The sequence below is a fragment of the Nycticebus coucang genome, chromosome 9, assembly GCF_027406575.1.
Source record: "Nycticebus coucang isolate mNycCou1 chromosome 9, mNycCou1.pri, whole genome shotgun sequence".
In the NCBI taxonomy this organism is placed as follows: domain Eukaryota; kingdom Metazoa; phylum Chordata; class Mammalia; order Primates; family Lorisidae; genus Nycticebus; species Nycticebus coucang.
The window spans coordinates 90296759-90318372 of NC_069788.1; the positions used below are offsets into that span (position 1 = coordinate 90296759).

Consider the following 21614-nt stretch of genomic DNA (forward strand, 5'->3'; position numbering starts at 1 on the left):
AGGCACACCTTCTTGTGGCCTGCCCCAGGTAACTCCCCCTTCAAGGTGAAAGGCTCTGTCTGCAAGGGTGCCCTGGAGAGGAAAAGGACATTATTCATCATCCCCTGGGGGCAGTAAAGGAGGGGCATCTGGAGAAATGACACTTAGCCAGGTGGTGGGAGCTGTGAGGCCCACAGGTCAGACTACAGGCAGGGGACTCTGATTGGTAATGAGCAGGCCTGAACTTGTACCTGCTGGCTGGCCAGAGGTCTGAGCTGTTGACCTCTGTGAAGAACACGTGGCCAGCAAGGATCTGTGCCACCAAGTTGAATATGACCTACCTAGTGCTGGCAGACACTTGAGTGTGACCTAATCCTACCCCTGCATTTAGAAACAAACCAACCAAGGCCCAGAGACCGGAAATGTAGCCCCTCATCTCCAATCATGTGTAGTACTCATTTCTGATAATGTGGGGATGGAAGAGACTCCATCAGGCCCCTGTGCCTTCACATTAACAATTAGGTTGAGCTCCAGCAGTAGGGCGGGAGTGAGGTGAGGCCTGTGGGAAGGAGAGTGTAAGGAGGGTGTAAGTTGCAACTCCTTTCCTATTTTCTTTGGATCCAGCTGACACTGACATCTTGGTGGTCGTATGGGTACACTAAGTGCACAGAGCCTATGGCCATCCACTGTCTTCCTCAGAAACAAATGTACCTAAACTGGAGGTGTTCTACCTTACTGACCCGTGACAGGTGGACTCTCAGAGCCTCGCCCTTTGTCTCATAGAGTTTGAACAACCCCAGGTGGATCCATGGGAAGGGCAGGGTAGAGGGTGGTCACTTGCCCTAAACTTGGAGCCTTCCCCGCCCGCCCTCCCTTTTCTTTTGGTAATCCTCAAGGTCACAGGACACAGAAACAATGCATGAAAAAGGTTGGCCCCAAAAGTTATCTATTGTGAAGCTGATTTCTCTGCAAATAGTTTAGCTTGGCGATTAATACTGGCGATCTGGGGTCAGGCAGATTCACTCTAACCACCAGTGTGTAACAGGTGAGGCAACAAAAAACTGGGAAATATGCACCTCCGATATAGGATGGTTGAGTTGTAAAAATTAAACGGGAAAACGTGTGCAAAAGTCCAGGCACACAGTGGGTACACAATACGTGGACAGCTACGGCACTAAAACTAGACCGAGAACACAGGAAAACTTGAGTTGCCGCGAACGAGCTGGTATAATCTTTCTGCTGGAGATCATCGGTGTTACCTTGGCCCACCAGCTCTGGCTTCCCCACGCCTTGTGCAGAATCACCGGCAGAAAACTGGTCTTTACTCCAACCCGGCTCTTCCCGCGCTGCAGTACTCCGCACGGCAGCCAATCAGATAGCGGCGTTTTCCACGGGGCGGGACTTCCTGCTGCAAGCGAGCACGCTTGCGTACGGTGTCCTGCCCCGGAACTGCGGTAGGCGCTGCTGCTGAGGACGCTGGCGGTTAGTGAGGCGGTTGAGCCAAGTCTGAGTGAGCTGAGGCGGCGTCTCCGTACAGTGAGTACCAAAACTCGAGCGGGGCTGGAGCCACTTCCCGAGCGGGGCTGGGGGTAGGACCCCGGACTGTCATCGCTGGCTTCTCGGGGCTGCTGTGTTCCCCAGGTTCAGAGAGGGCGGCCATCCCGCCAACTGCGTGCCGTGGTCCTCGCGTCCTGGGCCCTTCTCCCGGCCTCGGTATAGTGCGGCGGTTCAGGCCTGAGACGAAGCGGGAGCGCCGGTCACGGGACTGACGCCACGAAGAAAGCCCCTGCGTGCTCTGCGACCCTGCAAGTCGCTCTACGCGTCCTCGCCTTCCCTCTAGTGACATGCCCCGCCCCCTTCTCGCCGTGGAACCCCGATTAATCGTTAGCGTGGCGTAGTTTGTATGGTGGGCAAATCTTCACTGTGTGCTCTCTTGTCTCGTGGGTTTTAAGCGCCGTGCTAAGTGGGTTTTAACTTGTGTCACCCTTTCGTATCGACATAACAATCCTGTGGGACAAGTGTCCTCATTATCCCCATTCTGTGGGCCTCAGAGATTAATACATATACTACCGATGCGGAGCTGGCAAGTGGTGGGGTCTGGATTTGAATCGGAAATTGAAAAGACCTTTGCCTTTTCCACAGACTCCCTAATCTTTCTTGGGCTTTCGGAAAAGGGACAGCATGGATTGAGTTCTACTCAAACGAATTGTGCCTATATGGTCTTTAAAATGTAGTGAAAAGACTGGACGGGTTTTAAGTAATTTGTCAAAGGCCAGAATGATGGAACAGGCATTTGTCCCCCTGGGGCAAGGCTCCGGAAGGAAGAAAGCTCAGTGCCCTTTTAATAAAACTCACCCTTCCATGGGAGGTTGAGGCAGGTGGATTGCCTGAGCTCACAGGTTTGAGACCAGCCTGAGCCTGAGTGAGACCTCATCTCTAAAAATACCCGGGTGTTGTGGCAGAAGTCTGTAGTCCCAGCTATGCAAGAGGCTGAGGCAAGAGGATCACTTGAGCCCAAGGGTTTGAGGTTACTGTGAGCTGCGATGCCACAGCACTCTACTAAGGGCAACAAACTGAGAGTCTGTCTCCTAAATAAATAAAACTCACCTCTTCACCTGTGCCCCCCTTCCAAAAGAAAACCTAGCATTCTTATTCTTTCAAAATGGCTTGTGTGGCTAAATTTATCAACCATATTTTACATGATTTTATTTATTTATACAAAACACAAAACTTAGGTACCAAAACTCCTTCTCCTTTCTTAATAGATCTGAAGTACGGAGAGAAGTAAATAGCACTGTCCAAGGTTGTACAGTAAGTGTGGGATATGGAATTAAAGCCAGGTCTAGCTCATATATCTTCATTTCATCCCCTGTGTACCTTCTATTTCAGGTAAAGCTACCTGTTCTGTGGTATTTTTTTCCTCCTTTGATCTTTTCTAGCTGGGAGCATCTTTATGTCCTCACTTCTTTGCAGGGCCTGGTACTTGATAGGTTGCTTAGAAAATAATTTGTTGCATCAAAATCCTATGCTTTTCAGTCACCAACTTAATAAATCATTTCTCTGCTTTTCTTTTCAGCAACCATGAAGTTGAAAGAGGCAAAATCAAGGCCAAAGCCACCAAACTATGGCAAATTTCAAACAAAGGGAATCAAAGTTTTGGGGAAATGGAAGCAGGTGAAGATTGACCCAAATATCTTTGCAGATGGACAGATGGATGACTTGGTGTGCTTTGAGGAACTGACAGATTATCAGTTGGTCTCCTCTGCCAAGAATTCCTCCAGTCTCTTCTCAAAGGATGAGCCCAAGAAAAGAAAGGCCCAAGCTGTTGCAGAAGAAGAAGAGGAAGGAGAGTCTAGGTCCCCAAAGAAAAAGATCAAGTTGAAGAAGAATAAAGATGTGGCATCTGAAGGAACCAGTATCCAGAAAGAGTTTGAAGTCAAAGATGCTGAGCCAGAGCCCCAGGGAGATGGCACCATTATTCCCGATCCAGAGGTAGAGGAGATGGCATCAGAAAACCTGGCCCTTACTGTTCCAAAAAAGAAGAAAAAGAAAGGGAAGAAAAAGTTGGAGCCTTCCCAGAGTTCTGCTGCTAAGGTGCCCAAAAAAGCAACGACATGGATGCCTGAAGTTAATGACCAGAAGGCAGATGTATCAGCTTGGAAAGACCTGTTTGTGCCCAAGCCTGTTCTCCGAGCACTCAGTTTTCTAGGCTTCTCTGCACCTACACCAATCCAAGCTCTGACCTTAGCACCTGCCATCCGTGACAAGCTGGACATCCTTGGGGCTGCTGAGACAGGTAAAGGCAACTCTGGGGGAAGGATTGCTTCTAGATGGAGCCTGTAGCTACTAATAGGCTAGATGACCAGGAGAGGGGGAAATGTTGAGAATATTAACCACAAAAGCAATGTTGAATGAGGTGTTTAGAAGTCACCCAGCTCTGGGTTAAAAACTGCCCCTTCCTGATTGGTACCCTAGTCAGATCACTTAATTGCTCTGGGATGTAGAGACCCCATTACCAAATAGAGATAACAACCCTATGGCTTGCCTTGCTCTAAGGGTTAAATGCTACAGTAAACTAAAGCTTACGCAGTATCTTGTAAGTGATCTGTAAATGGTGTATTTTCCTATGACAGCTTTTCTAAATGGCTCAAAGGGATAAGGAAAGATTAGTTCTCTAGAAAGGTAGATAGATCTTCAGGAGCATCAGGAATAACTGTCTTAATTCTCAACAGTTATCCAAAGGTAAAAAGAGTTGCTGCTTTGGGAGTTATTGAATTTCTTGTCATTGGAAGGATTTAAGTGGTGTGGTTAACTATTGAGTGGATTTTGTAGAGAGATTCAGGTGGGAGGTGACCGTTAGGACTAGGCTGTGTTTAAGGTTCCTTATTTTGGGGGTCAGGACTTTTGGGAGCAATGACTGGTTGATTCACTGGGTAGAGTAGACTACTGACATGAGGAAGGAACTTGTACTGCCTAGAACTATTAGTCCATTTAGGCCAGAAGTATCCAGTAGAAATATATACCGTTGTCCCTTGGTATTTGTGAGAGATTGGTTTCAGGAACCCCCTCAGATACCAAAACCACAGATGCTGAAGTCCCTTATATAAAATGGTGCAGTACTTACATATAACATATGTACATCTTGTATACTTTAAATCATCTTTAGATTACTTATATTACTTAATACAATATCAATGATATGTAAATAGTTTATTATACTGAATTGTTTAGGGAATAATGACATGAAAAATAAGTCTGCACATGTACAAATGCAATTTTTTAAAATTATTTTCAATCCGCAGTTGGTTGAATCTATGGAGGTGGAACCCATGGATACATAGGGATGACTGTATCGTGTGACCCACATATGTAATTTAAAATTTCCCAGGAGCCACATTTTTAAAAGTTAAAAAAAGTGAAATTAATTTTAGCAATATTTATTTAACCAATTATATCAAAATATTTCAATATGTAATTCATGTGACATTATTCGTGAGATATTTTTCATTCTTATTTTTGTACTAGATTTTCAAAATGTGGTATGTGTTTTAGACTTGCAGCCACGTGTCATTTTGGTTTTTTTTTTTTTGGTTTTTTGCTGGGGCTAGGTTTGAACCTGCCGCCTCCAGCATATGGGACCAGCACCCTACTCGTTGAGCCATAGGCGCCACCCCACGTGTCATTTTGGAGTAATTACATTTTAAGAGTTCGGTAGACTTTTTAGTGCTTTTTGATTTTGGTTTTTTTTTGTTTCTTTGTTGTTGTTTTTTTTTTGAGACAGTCTCAAGCTGTCGCCCTGGGTAGAGTGCCGTGACATCCAGCTCACAGCTACCAACAGCTCCTGCGCTCAAGCGATTCTCCTGCCTCCGCCTCCCAGGTAGCTGGGACTACAGGCACCTGCCACAATTCCTGGCTATTTTTTGGTTGCAGCTGTCATTGTTGTTTGGCAGGCCCGGGCTGCATTCGAACCCGCCAGCTCAGGTGTGTGTGCCTGGTGCCTTAGCCACTTGAGCCACAGGCACCGAGCCATGCAATTTTTGGAAAAGTAGAGTAGAAACTTGGCATGAGGTTCTATCATTGTAATACAGATGGAAGTGCAAGGCAATCGCAGGAGAGGAGGATGAGGTAATAATAACGTAGAGCATTGGCTCTGCATTTATAATGTGTCATGCACTGTGTTAAGTGCTGTACCTTGAACTCAGTTTTCATAACCTTCATGAAGTAAGTAACCATTATTCCCATTTTACAGATAAGGGAACTCAACCTCACAGAGGATAGACAGCTACCCTAAAATTACACAACTGAAAATGATAGTGATTGAATTCTAAGCTAGGTCTGTATGTTTTTAAGCATTCTGCTACATTGCTTTGGTATGCGCAGAGTCCGGGACATGGGTCTCTGGAAGGCAGAGGCAAGATCTGTGTGAGCTACTATGGCTAGAACCATTTGAATTCATACCCATAGCTTCTGTGAGGCTTTCTTCATAGAATGCTGTAAATCAAGGAGTCCGTGATTCAACTTGGGATAGTCCACACGTTGGGGCTGTTAACAGGCTGCTGCCCGTGGAATGAGTTCGGTTGACCCTTGAATGACAGGAGGATTAGGGGCATGGGTCCTTCACACAGTTGGAAATCCATGTTTAACTTTTGACTTTCCCAAAACTTACTCTGCATTGGCTATCTCACTACTATTGACTAGAAGCCTTATCAATAACATAATCACGCATAACACGTTTTGTATGTTATATGTATATACTGTAATTCTTACAATAAAGTAAGCTAGAGGAGTAGCTAGAGAAAGCATGTCTTTCTCCAGTGTATTAGTATGCTCTGTCTTTACTTTTATTTTATACTTTTAAAATTTTAGTATTATTTCCTTGTGTTTCTCTAGTGACTAATGATGTTGAACATCTCTTTGTGTACTTATTTGTCATCCATATTATCTCCTGTGGTGTCTGTTCAATTCTTGTGCCCATTTTTTTAGATGGGATGTTGTTCTCCTATTGTAGAGTTTTCACAGTTCATTATATATTATAGATACATCCTTTATCAAATGTATGATTTGTAAATTTTTCTTCCACTTTTTGTATTGCTTTTTCATTCTATTAGCAGTGAACACAAGGTCTTCCTTTTTTTTTTTTTTTTTTTTTTTTTTTGCAGTTTTTGGCCGGGGCTGGGTTTGAACCCGCCACCTCCAGCATATGGGACCAGCGCCCTACTCTGTTGAGCTACAGGCACCGCCCAGGTCTTCCTTTCAATGAAATTCAGGTTATCACCTTTTTCTTTTATGGGTCATTTTCTTCTTTTATCTAAGAACCCTTTGCCTAATCCAGGATCAACTTCTACCATGTTTTCTTCTAGACATGTTAGTAGTTCTAGGTTTTAGGTTTCAGTCTTTTTAAAATTTATTTTATTGTGAAAAGTGTGGATCAGTGTTCCTTTTTTTGCATATCTTTTTTCCTTTTTTTGCATATTGATGGTTAATTATTTCAGCTCCATTTGTTGAAAAACTATTCTCTTCTCACTAAAGTGACTTTGCACCTTTGCTGATTTTTTTTGTTTGTTTGTTTGTTTAAGACAGTCTCATCCTCTTGCCTGGCCTAGAGTATAGTGACCAATGGTATAGTCTCACTTCACTGCAACCTCAAACTCCTGGGCTCTTGTTCTCAGCTCCTGGGCTCAAGTGATCCTTTTTTGTCTCAGCCTCCTGAATAGCTAGGATTATAGGCACATGTTACTACACCACTGCTAATTTTTCTACTTTTTGTAGAGACAGGGTCTCACTTTTCGTCAGGCTTAGAGTCTTTTCTTTTCCCACTGATCTATTTGTCTCTTTAGGTCAGTATCTCAGTATCTTGGTTGTAATGAGTCTTAAAATCAGGCAATGTAAAAGTCTTCTAACTTTGTTCTTAGGAGTTATCCCATATGAATTTTAGAATCGGTTTATCAATTTCTATAAAAACACAAGCTGTTTTTGGATTGGGATTGCATTGATTACAGAGCAAATTGAAAACAGATGACTTTTTAACAATATTGTATTTTCTAATCCATGAATGTATATTTCTGCATTTTTTTAGGTCTTTTAACCTTTCTTAGCAGTGTTTTATAATTTTTAGTATTTTTTAGTATATAAATTTTCACATTTTTTGTTAGATTTACCCTTAAGCATGTTATATTTTTAATGTTATTATAAATGGTTATTTAAAATTTTCTATTTTCAGTTGTTGCTAATGAATAGAAGTAGGATGAATTTTTGTATAATGACTTGTATTCTATAACTTGGTATCATCAGTGGTTTTCTGAGGATTCCATGGTATTTTCTACAAAGATGATTGTATTATTCATTCTGGTTGCCTTTTATTTTTACTACATCGGCTAAGACATCTTTATAACTTTGAATTGAAGTAGTAGAGTTGGCATTATTATTTTGTTTCTGATCTTTGGTGGGGAAAACAGTCTTTTACCAGTAAGTCTGATATTAGGGGAAGTTTTTTGTAGATTTTCTTTATCAGGTTGAAGTTCTCTTAGTATTTTTATTTATTCATTTATTTTCTTTTTGAGACAGTCTCAAGCTGTTGCCCTGGGTAGAGTGCTGTGGCATCATAGCTCACAGCAACCTCCAACTCTTGGGCTCAAGTGATCCTCTTGCCTCAGTTTTCCTGTTTTTAGTAGAGACAGGGTCTCAATGTTGCTCAGGCTGGTCTTGAACTCATGAGCTCAAGCTATCCACCTACCTTGGCCTCCCAGAGTGCTAGGATTGCAGGTGTGAGCCACCCCGCCTGGCCTCTCTTATATTTTTAATTTGCTGAGAGTTTTTATCAGGATCAGATGTTGGATTTTTTTACAGCTGCTTTTCGCTGCTTATGTTGAGATATGTGGTTATTCATTTTTAGTCTGTAGATGCAATTGATTTTCAAATATGAAATTAACATTCCTGAACTTGGTCACAGTGTATTATTGTATTTATATGTTGTTAGATTTGATTTACTAAAATTTTGTTGAGAATTTTTGAATTTGTGTTCATGGGGTCTATAGTTTTAACTACAAATTTACTTTAATATATTTGAAATTTTTGTGTTACTTATATTTTCTTGATTGAAATGTTTTTTACTTGGAGTTCTGTTAGCTCTTGATTCATATATTTTGATGACCTGTTTTGAGGTGCATAAATGTTTCATGATTCAGAACATTAGACTATTGTTACATTCTCTAAATGAATTGTTGGCTCTTTTTCATTATGAAATGGCCATCTTTATCCCTGGTGCTCTTTGTTCTAAAATCTAGTTTGATATTGTAGCTATTCCAGCTTTATTTGATTAAGATTAGCCTGGTGTGCTTTCTCCATACTTTTACTTTTCACCTGTTCATGTCTGTATATTTAATGTGGATTTCTTTTAAGCAGCATATAATTGGGTCTTGCTATTTAATTTGACAATCTCTGTCTTTTGGTTGAGTTATTGAGGTCATTTACATTTATTGTAATTTTGACTGATTAACAATGAGTGGATTTAAATGTTATTTGGCTATTTTCTTTTAGGCCCAGCTGTTCTTTGTTCCCTTTTTCCATTTTTGGGATTGAAATGGGGTGTGTGTGTGTGTTCCCTTTTTCCATTTTTGGGATTGAAATGGGGTGTGTGTGTGTGTGTGTGTGTGTGTTGTTAAGATCTGCTTTTATCCACAGAACAGTCCTGATCCTTAACATGTAGATTTTTCCCAAACCAACAACCAGTTCAGCAAACCTCTGTCTACTATCTGGGTGTTCCATAATTCCATTAAGTTCAGACACTTACCTACCTGTAGTTAGTGTCATTCTTCATAGGTTAAGGATATAGTACGACTAAATCCGTCAGATTGCCCCCATTCCTGATGCTAATCACAGTATTGGGCTTTAGGTACTTTTGATAGGTCTTGTGAGCTCAAGCAAGCTAACTGCCGCAGCCTCCCAGAGTGCTAGGATTACAGGTGTAAGCCACTGTGCCTGCCCACTTTGCATCTGTTTTGAGAGAGATTTTTGCTAGATGTAGAATTATAAGATTGTCAGCTTTCCTTTCTTCAGGTTTTTTAAATAAAAATATTGCTACAGGGCGGCGCCTGTGGCTCAAGGAGTAGGGCGCCGGCCCCATATGCCAGAGGTGGCAGGTTCAAACCCAGTCCCGACCAAAAACTGTAACCCCCCCCCCAAAAAAAAAAAAAAAAATATATATATATAGCTACACTGTTTTCTGGTTTTATTGTTTCTGATGAAAAGTCTGCTATTTTTCATTTCTGAAGTTCATTTTTGCTCTCTTTTTTCTCATAGTTCTTGCTTTATAGTACCTTACTTCTTTATGTGTTTAGTTATTTTTGTTTATTTATTTTTGAGACAGAGTCTCACTTTGTTGCCCTTGGTAGAGTACCATGGCGTTACAGCTCACAGCAACCTCCAACTCTTGGGCTTAAACAATTCTCTTGCCTCATCCTTCTGAGTAGGTGGAACTACAGGTGCCTGCCACAACGCCCGTTTTTGTTGTTGTTATTGTTGTTGTTGTTGTTGCAGTTGTCTTTGCTGTTTTAGCTGGCTGGGGCTGGGTTCAAACCTGCCACCCTGGGTATATGGGGCCAGTGCCTACCCACTGAGCCATAGGTACTGCCCTGTTATTTTTTTTTTTGTGGAGACAGAGTCTCACTTTATGGCCCTCCGTAGAGTGCCGTGGCTTCACACAGCTCACAGCAACCTCCAACTCCTGGGCTTAAGCGATTCTCTTGCCTCAGCCTCCTGAGTAGCTGGGACTACAGGCGCCCGCCACAACGCCCGGCTATTTTTTGGTTGCAGTTTGGCCGGGGCCGGGTTTGAACCCGTCACCCTCGGTATATGGGGCCGGCGCCTTACCGACTGAGCCACAGGTTTTAATTGAGAGTTGTTCATTTCCTTTGAGAATTATTTATGGAAATTCTTTGAGACCTATAGTAAAGATTTCTTCAGAGAGCACTAACTTGCTTCTGCCTGGGGCATTACCTCTTTGGAGCTACTTCTGATTCTCAGCTTGATTTGTCTTGTTTTGACTACCTAGATGAAGTGAATTTGGTTTCCATATACATTGAAAGGCCAGTTTGAAAATGTCCAGGCCTTGACAAAAGTGTTATATTTAATTTTTTTTAAAACTAAGAAAATTTTCTTTTATTTCCTTCCACCTCATCAAAGAAAGGTCTTGGGAAACTATTGTATAGATTTCATTTCCTTCCCCCTCCCACAATATATTGTTCCTTCACAACAACAAAACACAAAAACTTGCCCTTTATCTGTTTATGAGTTTCATTGCTTAGATGTTTGTAGTCCATCACTGGTGACCTTGGGCCTCCATGTCAGTCTGCTAGACTTTCTCTGAGGCTCCTAATTTCACTTCTCTCTGTTTGCAATGCTATGCAGGAACCAATACAAAATAAAGGGGCTTTGGGTTGGTCGGGGTCATATGGCTATTTCCACATTGCTCATTCTGTGTAAAACTAGGAATTCCAGACAAAAATGTGTGCATCTGTTGATTCACATGGTGTTTGTTTTGCTTTTCGCCTCTCAGGAAGTGGGAAAACTCTTGCCTTTGCTATCCCAATGATTCATGCAGTGTTGCAGTGGCAGAAGAGGGAGCCTGTTCAAAGTAACACTGAAGCACCACCTGGACAGACCAAGACCAAGGCCAGAGCCGAGACTAAATCACCAAGCAAGGTTGGAAACGATTCTGGAGTGTTGCCTGATGAGACTGGAATTGAGAGTGAAACGCTGCCCAGTGAAGCTGGAGCTGAGTCTGCGGTGCTGCTCAGCAAGGTCAGAGCCAAGACAGTGGGCACCGTCTCAGACCAGCCACTACTCTTCTGTGATGATGATGATGATGCTGGTGAAGGGCCTTCTTCCCTGATCAAGGAGAAACCTTTCCCCCAACAGAATGAGAATGAAGAAGAAAAGCTTGATAAAGAGCATACTGAAAAGTTAAAACAAGAGTCAGATGGCAAAAATGCCATCTATAAAGCATATCCAAAGCATCCTCTGCTTGGACTGGTTCTGACTCCCACTCGAGAACTGGCTGTGCAGGTCAGACAACACATTGATGCTGTGGCCACGTTCACAGGTGAAGTTTCATTGCAGTTCATAAACATAATTTTTGAGTGAATTCTAAAAGGTATCAGAACTTTATTTTGCCAGGGAATTCCTTTGGAGAAAGGCTGCACAACAGGAATTTTAATTTTATAATAAAAGCAGCGGTTAATTACCAAGTTCTTGCTACATGCAAGACACATTGCTAAGCACTTTACCTGCATAATTGATTCTGTGTATTCATTCCTACACCAGTAACTGTGAGAAGTCCTCCAACAGAGAGGAAAACATTGGCATTAAAGGAGCCTCAGATTAAAACTAATTGTGGGGAATGGGAAAACAGCTACAGGTAACATCATTCCTAGTATAGTAGTGCTCCACTCCTTAGTTTTCCTAGGTTTTGCCTGACTTCATTTACAGTCCTTCTCTTGTGGTTGGAAGGGATAGGAGTAGAAGGAAGTGAGTTTGGAAAAGTAGATAAGGCCTGGGTTACAGAAGACTTGTTAAGCCTTCTAGGAGTGGCATCAATAATCCAATCTGGCCAGCTTTTTTAGCACCCATCTGTCTTTCCCACCCCCACCCCAAGCAGGGAGCTGTGTTGGTGATTGTCCCTGGTAATCTGGGGGCATTTGTGTCAGTTCTGTAAGAAGGTAAGCAGCCAGACTGAATAACTTGTTTCCCTAATATGTTCTGTCTCATAGGAATAAAAACTGCTATTTTGGTTGGTGGAATGTCCACACAGAAACAGCAGCGAATGCTGAAGCGCTGTCCTGAGATTGTGATTGCCACCCCAGGCAGGCTGTGGGAACTAGTTAAAGAAAAACACCCTCATTTGAGCAATCTTCAGCAGCTCAGGTAATGTGTGGTAGCTCTCCTTTCCCCCTTCATCCCTTTTTCTGAAATGAGCCTCAAATGACATGGTGTGGACAATGCCTTATCACAAAATGCCATGGTGTGGCATCATCCAGACCGTAGGCTTTAGAAAGTCAAACATGCATGAGGAAGGCCTGGTGCTGTGGTGGTAGTGGTGTACATCTAGGTGTGGCTGTGTGTACCGTTAGGGTGGGAGTAACGTGTGCTGTAGATGATGATTGTTACCTTCCACTAACCAGTGATGTATATCTGTCTGGATCTGTAGGTGTCTGGTAATAGATGAGGCTGACCGGATGGTTGAGAAAGGCCATTTTGCTGAGCTCTCACAGCTGCTAGAAATGCTCAACGACTCCCAATACAACCCAAAGAGACAAACGCTTGTTTTTTCTGCCACACTAACCCTAATTCATCAAGTTCCTGCTCGAATCCTTCATAAGAAGCATACCAAGAAAATGGACAAAACTGCCAAACTTGACCTCCTCATGCAGAAGATTGGCATGAGAAGCAAAGCCAAGGTAATTGATCTCACAAGGAAGGAGGCCACAGTGGAGACACTAACAGAGACCAAGATTCATTGTGAGACTGATGAGAAAGACTTTTACCTGTACTACTTCCTGATGCAGTATCCAGGCCGCAGCTTAGTGTTTGCCAACAGCATCTCTTGCATCAAACGCCTCTCTGGGCTCCTCAAAGTTCTGGATATCATGCCACTGACCCTGCATGCTTGTATGCACCAGAAGCAGAGGCTCAGAAACTTGGAGCAATTTGCTCATCTGGAAGAGTAAGTTGACCCTGTCCTTAGAGGCCTACCCTCTAGTCACTGGGCTTAAGGGGGCCAGGATGGTGGGGAAATAGTGGGAAAGTTAGATTCTATCACAGGAGTCTTATAGGTAGAAGGTAGCCCTCTCCAATCACATTCTACAAAGTCACCCTGATTTATTGGATTCGGATGCTGTTAATGCCCTTCAGAAATGTACATAATAATGAATAATGGTGATAATATTTACTATTATTGAATACTTAGGAGGAGGAGAAATCCTATGCTAGCCCTTTTTTTTTTTTTTTTTGGCCGGGGCTGGGTTTGAACCCACCACCTCTGGCATATGGGACCGGTGCCCTACTCCTTGAGCCACAGGCGCCGCCCATATGCTAGCCCTTTTGATGTATTAATCACTCTGTCTCCTAACATCCTTGAGAAGAAGCAGAATAGATTCCTGGTAAAGTGCACAAAACCTGGAACCAGAATGCCTGAGATCAAATCCTGGCTCTCATTTTATAGCTGATCAAGTTATTTCACTACTCTGTTTTAATTTTCTCATTATTGGGATAATAATAGAAGCTACATCATAGGGTTGTTACCAGGATTAAGTGATTGTGAATTCATGCACATAAAGTGTTTGGAACACCCTCTGGCTTGTAGTATGTACTTGCTAAATGTTAGTTTTAATAATTTCTAGTCCCACTACTACCTCTTATTATCATTATCTCTTTTCTCATTTTATAGATGAAAAAAGAGATCTAGAAAAGTCAAATTAGTTTGCCCAAGGTTTCTCAGCCTGGAAGTGGGAGGGCTGGGCCTCAGACAAGTCTGCAAGACCCCTGAGCCCATGCTGTCTCTCCTTCTGCTGCTGTGTTTGTCCGTCTGCCTTTGGATCAGACTGACATTCAGGGAGCAGGCTGAAGATTGCCAAGATGAGGAACTGGGACACTGAGGCTGACTCTAAATTGGCCTTTGCTGGGTACTGTTTTCCCAGGTCACAAGGTGATTGTTACTCGAATAAGTGTTTGGTTTGCCTCTTCTTGAACATTGTTAAGTAGTGTGAGTGGGATTATCTTAGAGCAGAGCTTGGCAAACTATAGCCCACATGCCAAATCTTGCTTGCTGCCTGTTGTTTGTTTAAGAGATGAGAGTCTTGCCTAGGCTGGACTTGAATTCCAAGTAATCCTCCTGTCTCAGCCTCCCAAATAGCTGGGACTATAGGTGCATGACACTGTGCTTGGGTGCTACTACATATTTTAATGATAACATTTTATTGGAACACAGCAAAACCCAGGTATGTATTGTTTATAGCTGCCTTTGCACTGAACTGGCAGAGTTGAATAGTTGCCAGAGAGATGGTATGATTTATAAAGCAGAAAATTTGCTATCTGGCTTTTTATGGAAAGTGTTTGCTGATCCTGATTTACAGCAGTGTTTTACAAACTAATTTGCATCACATTCTCCAGCCCTAAATCAGGGTTGGGGACATTGAAGATCCAGAATCTTACTTTTTTTTTTTTTTTTTTTGCAGTTTTGGGCCAGGGCTGGGTTTGAACCCGCCACCTCTGGCATATGGGGCTGACACCCTACTCCTTTGAGCCACAGGCGCTGCCCCAGAATCTTACATTTTTGAGACATGCCTCTTGTGCTTTTGACTTTCCTCATACCACACATATTTATCTTATGCTCACTATGAACTGGGCATTGTTCTAAGTGCTGTAATACAATAGTGAGTAACGCAGAGTCCTTGCTCATGGAGCTTACATTCTAGTTGGGGGGAATAATAAATTGCAAATAAGTCCACAGTATATCAAGTGGTGCTAAGTGCTAAGAAGTAGATTCAGGGGGGGATGGGGAAGGAGACTAGGTACATGTGGTCAGGGAAGCTTTTCTGGAAAGGTAAGATTTGAGTAGAGAGCTAAAGAAAGAAGGAAAGTGAGTTAGGTGGATATCTGAGGGAGGACCCTTTAAGGCCTAAGGATTAGTAAGTACAAAGGCTTGGAGGGGAGAGAGCTTGCATGACATGTCTGGAGAACAGCAAGGATGCTTGTGTGACTAGGGATGGAGGGGGTGAGTGGGAGGGTGCTAGGAGATGTCACTGACCCAGAATGTGGCATCATTTAATTTGCTGGAGGGGATATTTTATCACTGCATAGTACGGTATATTGGTTGGGGTCATTGAGGCCAAGGTTTAGATCCAGACTCCACAACTGAATAGCCGTGTATGTAACTTGGGAAGTTAATCTCCCTAAGCCTGTTTATTTGTAAAAGGGAAATAATAGTATATCTTGTAGGATATTTGTAAGAATTGTAGTGTTTAAAGGACTCAGTCTTTTGTAAGAGTTTGCTTTTGGATAGCTATTAGTTGTAATTATTAATGAATTTTCTCTTTCTACCACAGCTGTGTTCTCTTGGCAACAGATGTGGCAGCTCGGGGTCTGGATATTCCTAAAGTGCAGCATGTGATTCATTACCAGGTAGGGGCATCTGGGAGTTTGTAGACACCAGCCTGCATTGAATGGGAGATTTAAAAGCAAAGGTTGAGAAGGGAGGAGGAATTGTTCATTCCAAGGCCTGCAACAGAGAATACCACTGGTGTCTAGTGCCCACTACTGTTCTTGGAACACAGCTAAGATTTAGTCTCCAAAAATTTTCTTGGTATTGTCTAATTTTAAGGAGCCCTTCTCTCCAAGCCACTTGTTATCAGCAGGTTGGAGTCTTAGTTTCTTTCATGAAGTGGGCATATATTAAGTGTGTAAAATGATCAACTTTTCTCTCAATGATCATGGAGAGAAAAATGTGGTAGTTATGACCTCTGTGGGTTCAAATCTTAGCTGTATAACCTTGAACACGTTATTTAATCTTTTTTTGTCTGTTTTCTTATTTGTTAAAAGGCAGTTATTATAGTGCCTACTTCTTAGTAAGGTAAAAAAGGTTAATAGATATGAAGAGCTTAGCAAACGACCTGGCATGTTGTATGCACTGACTAAATGTTAACTATTGATAGGAGGGATACTAACTATTAGTGCAGGCACCTGGTAAATATCAGCAGAGTTCTTACGAATATGGGCTCACTGCCGGGATTTGAATCCCCAGTCTGCTGCTTCACAATTGGTTAACTTTAGGCAAGTTATTTCTCTAGTGTCAGTGTCATTGTTTGTAAACTGAAAGTAATAATACTACCTACCCCATAGGATTATCATGAGCATTAAATTCAGCTGATGCTGATGAAGCACACAGGACAGTGTAAGTACTCAGTAAATGGTAGCTGTTATGACATTATTTTTACCCTTTAATTCTGTGTGCTTTTGAAAATCTTCTAGGGTGCCAATTTCAGTTTAGCAAATTTCTCCTATTCTTTTTGGGTAAGGGTTTGGGTCAGCCTTTGTGGAAATATCAAGATACACCAATAAAACCCCAGCCCCTAAACGGTATCAGATCCAGTAGAGGAGGTGAGATGACCACAGCCTAATATTAATTTAAGGCAGAAGATATTAGAAGGTAACAAAGTAATGGGAGAAAGATAACTTCTAGTTTGGGAGGTTAGGAAGTGCTTTCTAAAAGATGTTTGGCTTTTAAGGGTGTAGAGGATTTGGACATGTAGTGGTAGAAAAAAGAAAGAAAGAAATGGGGGCAAGTCACTGAAGGCCCCAAAGGTCTAAGTCAAGGAGTTAGGCCTTCATCCAATAAGTGAAGAATGGCAAATAGATCTCATTTCTAGAACTATTATGAGTAGTTGATAGTGGCCATGTAGTGTACTATATTGAAAAAAAAAATACGGAGATGTTATCTGGGTCCAGTGGAGAAGCCTATTGTGCTTACTTAGTGGTGTGTACCACAGGAGTGGAGTGGGAGGGCAGTCAGCACCTGTGCCACATTATCTGTGAATACTATATTGGAGTAGAGGCGGTTTAGCTGGGGTTAGTGTGGGACTTGGCTGCTTTGAGTTTGAGTTTGAGTTCTTGCTATCCACTTAGTTGGGTAAACTACAGGGACTTGTGTTTTAGTTTCCTGATCTAAAAATATAATCATAAAGCATCAATTTCATATTGTGTGAGCAATAAATTTGATAATACCTGCAGGTGCTTAGAATTGTCTGGCACAGTGTAATCCCTCAGTAAATGTTGGTCATGATTGCCATCCTTAGTCATGGATACAGAATTAATAAAGACTAGTGGAGTTTCTATAGCTAGAGGGAATAATACTATGGTCAGATTCCTGAGCCTCAGGAAGATGACATTGACAACTCTGGGCTCAGGGACAGGAAATTAGGAGGTCTGGAGACCAAATAAGAAGTTACTTCAGTGGGGGCGGCGCCTGTGGCTCAGTGAGCAGGGCGCTGGGAACCATATGCCGAGGGTGGCGTGTTCAAACCCAGCCGCGGCCAAACTGCAACAAAAAATAGCCGAGCGTTGTGGCGGGCGCCTGTAGTCCCAGCTGCTCGGGAGGCTGAGGCAGGAGAATCGCCTAAGCCCAGGAGTTGGAGGTTGCTGTGAGCTGTGTGATGCCACGGCACTCTACCAAGGGCAATAAAGTGAAACTCTGTCTCTACAAAAAAAAAAGAAGTTACTTCAGTGGTCCAACTGAATGGTCTTGAGGACTTGAACCATGGTGGGGAGGCATAGGAGAGCAGAACCTACAGAGTGAATGGGCTAATAAACCTGGGGATAGTTTGAATGTAGGACTAAGGGAAAAGAGCTAGATTAGTCTGTGATGCTGGAGAGGTTTCTACCTACCTGGTTGGGAGAGAGGAGGGTCCAGTTTGAGGGTGTGGCCCTGAGGAGAAGAGCAGTGTTTGGAGATGGCCAAACTGACCTCATAGTTCCTTCTTTGGCAGGTCCCTCGCACCTCAGAAATTTATGTCCACCGAAGTGGTCGGACTGCTCGAGCCACCAATGAAGGCCTCAGCCTGATGCTGATTGGACCTGAGGATGTGATTAACTTTAAGAAGATTTATAAAACCCTCAAGAAAGATGAGGACATCCCACTGTTCCCCGTGCAGGCAAAGTACATGGATGCAGTCAAGGTAAAAAGAAAAGTTAAAACCCCTAGTGCTGATGAGAGGATTGGGCTGCTCCCTTGTACAGTATCTTGCTGTGAGATGAGTTCTTGCTGGGTTCTGGTGGCAGAACCCTTGGAAAGAAATGGTTCTGCCCACAGCTAAACAGGGAGATTTCCCAAGTGCACGGTACTTGGGAAAAGGGAGAAAGGAGAGTGATCAGAAATGTGAGGTGTGGTCTACCTGAACCGTGTCTTTGTTATCTGGCCCTGAAGTCACCCCCTACCCACCTCAGTGGACAGTGCATTGGTACTGCTGCCTGGATGCCCTTCAGAGGGTTAAGGTGCAGTGAAGTAAATGAAGTAAAAGTAAATGTGTAGATGCTACAGGTTTGGCACATCCCTGATGCAGGTGTAAGTAGATCCTGCCTTTGGGATTTTCTTTTAACTCAAGCAGGCATTCACCAAGTATGTGCTGTTTACTGTGAGCTTTGGGTGTGTCATGGACCAAAGCAAGGTGGACAGACTTTCCTCTCCAGAGCTTGTGAGCTGTGCTAAAGTTTGGGTACAAATGGGGCATGTGCAACTAGTGGGCATGTGGTGGTTATATTGGAAGGAGAAGAGGTTTGATCTAAGCTTCTCGTAGGAAGAGATGTGGAAATGTGAAGAGGAGATAGAATTCCAAGAATTGAGGAGTTCCAAAAGCATAGAACACCATCAAGGATTTTTGGCCTCTCTGGCTTGAAAGGAATGTTAGGTGTGTGGGGAAATATGGTGTGGGATGAGGAAGGAAAGGTAGCGATCATAGAGAATTCCTATTTGTACAGAGGATTAGGAGCTTCCCAGGCTTCCTGTGGCTCCTTTTCCTCACATCACAGGATCTTTCCCATTTTCTCAGGGCATGCCACCACTGCAGTCTTAACCCTAAAACCCACTGGAGGGAGAGTTGAAATGTTTTATCTCACTTTAGCTGTGGCAACTGGGGGAAAAGTTCACTTGAGACACCTGTAGGTTGGCGTGAGAAAAGGACGGATTTTTTAAAAGATGGGTCTGTTGTTTGGGCTTATTGTAGGGAAAGCTGACTCTTGTGATTATGTGCGTGTGCTTACATGTATGTAAAGATTGCCCTCTGGGCTTTTATCAGGAAGCAGAACAAATGGATCTCAGTGACCACTGATCTTAAAGAGCTTTTTAAAAATACAACTCAAGTGAGACTTTGCTTCCCTTAGTAGAAGCAATCCTCTATCATGTGAATTCTTTTTATTACTCTCCCCTAGGAGCGAATCCGTTTAGCTCGACAGATTGAGAAAGCTGAATATCGAAACTTTCAGGCTTGTCTGCACAACTCGTGGATTGAGCAAGCAGCAGCTGCCCTTGAGATTGAGCTGGAAGAAGAGATGTATAAGGGTAAGTCTTTGGGCTAGATAGAAATTGAGGAAAGATAGATTCAGCTCCTTCAACTTTTGCTTTATTAGAACCAACCCTGTTACTGTGGGTCTGGTCAAAATCAGCAAAATGCCCTTTCCTTCTTGGCTGACAGGTTCTAGGCCCCGATAAACCTGATGCCCTCGACCTTTGTTCTCTCTGTCTTGCCTGTCTCTGTTTGGAGCCCTCAGTTGCCTCCCTCTTACATGGACGGGAATGGTGAACAGTCTCTCTGGCCAGAGGTTTTAATGCCAACCCATTCCTTTAACTGACTATGTGACTGAGTTGAGTTATTTAACCTCTCTGCTGTGTCACTGTTTCCTGAGCCATAAATTGAGGTAGTTAACTATCTATCTCATAGAGTTGTGGCAAAGATTGATTGAGGAATGTAAAGTGCCTACAACAGCTGTCTGGCAAATACGAAGTATTAGATATTTGATAATTACAAGATTTATCATCACTGTTACTACTATTGCACTTGTCTTCCAAGGTCTTAAAGTACTTCCATGTCATTATCTCATGTGATCTGCTCCACAGTTCATGACATAAGCAGAGCAGGAATTTATTATTATTATACATATGGGAACTAGAGGGTCAAGAGGGAAGCAGTTTGTGTGAGGAAACAGCTCTACCACCAGGCATTTCATGATCCCTGCATAGGAAAGTTCTTAAGTCTAAGAATTTGGCAGAACCTCATCTAGAACCAACATCAAAGTCCTGGCTAGTGCCCCTTCCATCCCACCGAGAGTGCAGCTCTGCTGAGGTGTTGACATTTCAATACCAAGGTTGGCTTACTGTTGGCTGCTTGCTGTGAAAGCCAGGGGTCAAACCAATGGGCTTGAGGATAGTGAGCTAGTCCTCCTGGTAGCTCAGGTTGGGTCTAGGCCTGAGGACGTGGAGCCCTGGTTCCCTTCCCAGGGATAGCCTGGGGTGGAGCCCTTTTTATGCATGCTTCTGCACATACAGTCACAGCACTGGTGGTGACTGCAAGAGCTGGGCTGCAAAGAGGTGCTCACTGTTTCCTGACGGGTTTGCAGCTGTCCATTCACCAGACCCCCAGGTGGCCAGTAAGTGGGTGGGTCATAGGAAGAAAAGTGGTGTTCAGTCAAGAGACTTGGGTTCTGATCTCTGACAGCCAGCTTTGTGACTTTAGACCTTTATGATCTTTATGATAAAGCTGAAGCTTCCTCATCTGTAAAATGAAGATGATTCCAGTCTTAGAGGGTTTTCTTGAGGAATAAAGGATAAAGTGGTCCTACGTATCTGTCCTTATAGTTAAGAAATTAGTCATTTATAGTTCCTGTCAAACCAGCACTAGCTTCTGCAGAGAACTTTTAAACTTTGTCTCCCAGAAGTAGCTCTAAAACATTTTACATCTTATTATCCATCTTGGGAAACAAAATGTTTCTGCAAGCCATAATCTCTTTTGTATTGTGTTTCAAGGAGGAAAAGCTGACCAGCAAGAAGAACGTCAGAGACAGAAGCAGATGAAGGTCCTAAAGAAGGAGCTGCGCCATCTGCTCTCCCAGCCGCTGTTTACAGAAGGCCTGAAAACCAAGTATCCAACTCAGTCTGGCAAGCTGCCCCTGCTTGCGTCTGCCCCCAGGAATGGTAAATCAGCTTTGAGCTGCCTATCCAAGCAGAAGTCGACAATAAAGAATCCAAAAGAACAGCAGCAGGAACAGCCACAGCCAAGTACAAGTGCAAATTAACTGCCTCAGTCAGGTGTGTTGCTGACTGCACAGTGGTGTCTGTTCTCTGGTTAAATGTGAAAACCTCCTTCCCACTGTTTGTTTCACTCCCACCTTCAACCCCAGTTAGAAAAATCTCCCTCTTCCTCCTTACTCTCATCGCGGGAGAGACCTCACGCAGATGTGCATTGTTTTCGATGAAGAATGCTATGCAGCAGCTTAATATTCATGTATTCCAGTGTTCACAGGCTTCTTGTGTTTGTTTACCTTGATTTCTTAAATTAAAAACAATCATCAGAGACTGTGTGTCATCCTGAGTTTTT

At 43.0% G+C, this 21614-nt stretch overlaps 1 protein-coding gene across 2 annotated transcripts; it reads left to right on the plus strand.

Moving 5' to 3' along the window:
* Positions 1 to 1423: 1423 nt before the first annotated feature.
* DDX24 (DEAD-box helicase 24) lies at positions 1424 to 21590 on the plus strand. Of its 2 annotated transcripts, none has more exons than XM_053601611.1 (9): positions 1424 to 1515; positions 3056 to 3775; positions 11033 to 11578; positions 12246 to 12399; positions 12683 to 13198; positions 15579 to 15654; positions 18015 to 18203; positions 19453 to 19582; positions 21044 to 21590. In XM_053601611.1, the coding sequence occupies exons 2-9, from the start codon at positions 3061 to 3063 to the stop codon at positions 21310 to 21312; spliced, it is 2595 nt and encodes an 864-aa protein (XP_053457586.1). In that variant the 5' UTR covers positions 1424 to 1515; positions 3056 to 3060; the 3' UTR covers positions 21313 to 21590. The 2 variants fall into 2 exon arrangements, with proteins under 2 accessions (XP_053457586.1, XP_053457587.1); XM_053601612.1 differs by lacking the exon at positions 1424 to 1515 and adding an exon at positions 2727 to 2790.
* The last annotated feature ends 24 nt before the right edge of the window (positions 21591 to 21614 follow it).